Raw genomic sequence first — 3895 nt, 5'->3', positions numbered from 1 at the left:
ATCACATACTGCTATATCGACTCGTCGTTACTGACCTGTTTGGCTGTAATTTTGGTCTTTATAACGCTCAGTTTCAAACTTTCAATTGCATGGGAAACAGGTCAGCTTAATGTAGGTGAATATCATTAGCCTTAATTAATCCATGATTATTTTTAATGAACCTTGATTTCAAGCTTTGAAATTAAATTCTTTCCACAGAAGACGTAAGTTTAGAGCAGAGAGAACCTACCAATATATTACACGACAATAACAAGTTTGTTTGTTCGAGGAGAAAATCTAGACTACCACGAGAGCTCTTTTACATGAACGAATCTTCAAAGGAATGATCCATTAATATCAGGTATCTTATTCCATTTCTTGGGTCCTTATCCATTCAATGAACTGCTTGAAATTCTTGTCAGATAAACCCCCTTCTTTGACACTTTTCCATGCAGTTTCTTTGAGTTCCGAAGCTCTTGCTTTGAAATTTTCATCACCAAGCACTTGATCCACCTTGCTCTTAACTTCTTCTCGTGTAATGATCTTAGCTTTTTCTCTGTTAAATTTCAATCCTACCTTCCAAATATCACAAATGTAGCTCTCATTAATGAATTGGTCACCAAAGTACGGCCAGCACAAGAAAGGAAGCCCGTTGCTTACACCTTCCATGGTGGAATTCCAACCACAATGACTGAAGAAGCAGGCAATGGAAGGGTGACTCAAAATCTTCTGTTGAGGTGCCCAATCCACCACCCGGCCACGACTGGCTACCCTGGCTTGAAAGCCTTCTGGGTAGGCTTGATTTGCATCCTCCGTAATATCCGGCCTCACAACCCACAGGAATGGCCTGTTGGTGAGTTCAAGTCCTAGTGCCAGCTCCTGGAATTGGATCTTGTTAAAAACTGTCAAGCTGCCAAATGCAACGTAAATGACAGATTTAGGTTCCTGTTGATCCAGCCATTTCAAGCAACTTGAGTCTTCTGGCCAGAAGTATCCCGCTGAATTTCCTTGTCGGTTGCTCGCTAAAAGAGGTCCAATTGGAAAAATGTTCGGAACCAAGTTGAATGCTTCAGGCTCAAGGTCATACATTGTGTTGCAAATCAGGTAGTCAGCTGTCATTTGTGTACCTTCTGTGGCCTTAACAATAAGTTGAAAAATCTTTCTCTGGCTAATTAAGTCACCGATTTTCCAGATAAATTCTGCAAAGCTGATTGTAGGCATGTTTGGTCCCAACTGTATCATATGTCGACTGTAGGTCGTAGTTCCTGAAATAATTAAAGTGCTTAAGGAAATAAATAACTGCATGGCCTAGCTACCTTTTATCAAAGCAAAGCAAAGCAAAATCAATTTCATCTCATGTTAAAAATCTAGTCTTACCATCTTTGTTAATGATTCCATCATCAATCATTTTGGGAATATGGTGGTACAAGGCCAAAGCCACCACTCCTGTCGACAAAAACGCAGCCCGCTTAATTTTCAGTTTCTCTGCTACTTGCAGTACCATTCCAACATGCAGATCAGCAATAACACAAGTGATCTTTTCATCTTCCTCTTTGTTGTTCATCTCTTGTATGAGCTCTTCCAGCTTCCCAGGCATCGCCTTTGCAAGTGAATCCCATAACTTGCCTATATCATTTCTATCCTCCCAGGGTTCCAATCCATCTGGAATCGATACCAGGCGGATTTCTTGATCATCTCCTACATGCTTCTTTTCCTGCAATGCGTTGATGACCCGTTTGTGATTATGATCTGTGTTTACAAATGTGACACTGAGGCCTTGCTTCGCTAAGCACTGTGAAAGCTCAAGGAAAGGAATTACATGGCCTTGTGCTGGAAAAGGTATTACCAGGACATGTGGACGACTCATTTTAATTTTCTGCTTTGTATGTTCTTATGAACAAATTAAACATTGGGTTCGTATATATTATGTTGGTTTCTGGTTCGATAAAGATTGGTGGAGGGGTCCTCAATATTGGGATACGTGGCTCGTATTTTTAATAGTTACCATGCAAAATTGAATTTCTTCAGGAAAATTATTTAATAACGAATACTTATAAATAGGAATAGAATTATAGGTATCCTATTAAGAATTAAAATATGAATCCTTATATATATATAAGGTTATTAGAGTATGTGAGAATATAAGGCATTTGATATAAGAGTTACTGTATTAAACGCCATGATTCTTTTCGCTCTAGGTATTGTCGTGGTTAGAATTGTTTCCACAATGTTAATTATTGTTAGGAGATCATGCAGAGAAAATATACATTTGAAATAATAACATAGGTATAAAATCATACCACACAAAGAGACATGATATTTATATGGTTNTATAGTAAAACTTCTTTATAGTGATACTTTATATAGAAATAAAATATACATAATTATAAAAAAATATAATCCCAATTTGGGATAGTTATAAATAAGAATAAACTCTAATAAGTTATAACTTTTCTAATTCCCGTCTTAAGGAAAGTTGTCTCCACATAGTAATAATTATTTGTATATTGCAAAAAAATATATGTTGTGTTACATTAAATGTTTAAGATGAAATAAAATATTTATTTAAAGTTATTTGGAAAAATTATTTATGTTTTAGAGTTGTAAACAACATCTTTTAACTTGTAAGTGTATACGTAATAACTCGCTACCATGAATACCTTCTTGTTGAAGCCAATATATTTATAATTTTTCAAGTATGTTTAGAGATTCATGACACGAAACTTTTTGTATTTCCATACTATCATCTTTAGGATTATTTCTTTTTTCTTCTTGTCTAATTGCAGCAATGATTTCTTCTTTAGTCAATCAGTTCGGGTATTAACTTTAGGTTGCATGGCTGATTTGCTAGAGGAAGAAGAAAGGTATCACTTGAATTGGTAGAAGATTTTATTGGATAAGTTGAAATATAACAACTCTATTTATAGTAGGCTAATCATAATTCTGCTAGGAAAGTAAATAAGAAATCCTAATACTGCAACTAAAACAATAAATTGAAATCTTAATACTACTAAAACATGAATTGAAGTACTACCAAACCATGAATTATAAAATAAGAAATCAAGTAGTATTAAAAGTAAATAAGAAATCCTAATACTACTAAAATAATGAATTAAAATCTTAATACAAATTACTAAAACGTGAATTATAAAATAAGAAATCAAAATAGTAATTTTTGTAACTACACCTCTATTAAGTTATAACCTTCTTATCGTAATAAATTAGTTTGATCCCACCATGATTACTATAGAAAGGTTTTACTGTATTAAATGCCATGATTCTTTCCGCTCTAGGTATTGTCGTGGTTAGAATTGTTTCCACAATGTTAATTATTGTTAGGAGATCATGCAGAGAAAATATACATTTGAAATAATAACATAGGTATAAAATCATACCACACAAAGAGACATGATATTTATATGGTTCAGCATAATCCGCCTACATCTACGGATGAAAGAAATCCACTATAGTTTCAGGAACAGAATATACAAGAGTACACAATACCATAAACCTGGTACATAAAATAGAGCGGAAATAATCATAGTTTCTAACCACGATCAACTCAGTACCTAGAGTGGAAACAATCTCAATTTCTAAGACAGTAGTCTACCCATAGTGTTTAATAACTCTTACATGAAATACCTTGTATTCTTATATTCTCTCATGACCTTGAATTGATTAATTCTCACCCTTATATTTATAGGTAAGATATTGGATATTCTAATTCTAATAGGATTCATATTTCAATTCTTAATAGCACTCCTAAATTTTATTCTTATTTACAATTGTATTCTTTATTAAATAGTTTTCTTAAAGACATGCAACTTCATACGGGAATAAATAGGAAAGCGAGCCAGTATATCCGAACAATTATGTACCAGGCTTATAGTATCATGTACTCTTGTGTATCGTGTTC

At 33.9% G+C, this 3895-nt stretch overlaps 1 protein-coding gene across 1 annotated transcript; it reads right to left on the bottom strand.

The window, feature by feature from the left end:
* Positions 1-208: 208 nt before the first annotated feature.
* Positions 209-1860, bottom strand: LOC116120988 (UDP-glycosyltransferase 83A1-like). The gene is made up of 2 exons (XM_031406958.1): positions 1357-1860; positions 209-1244 (listed from the first exon to the last, which is right to left on the bottom strand). Exons 1-2 carry the CDS (start codon positions 1844-1846, stop codon positions 346-348), a joined length of 1389 nt encoding a protein of 462 aa, XP_031262818.1. The 5' UTR covers positions 1847-1860; the 3' UTR covers positions 209-345.
* Positions 1861-3895: the final 2035 nt, after the last annotated feature.

This window comes from Pistacia vera, unplaced genomic scaffold (genome assembly GCF_008641045.1).
Source record: "Pistacia vera cultivar Batoury unplaced genomic scaffold, PisVer_v2 Contig954, whole genome shotgun sequence".
NCBI classification, from domain to species: Eukaryota; Viridiplantae; Streptophyta; class Magnoliopsida; order Sapindales; family Anacardiaceae; genus Pistacia; species Pistacia vera.
Note: the sequence above shows the minus strand (reverse complement) of the source record. Positions and strands in the feature narration are given on the sequence as shown.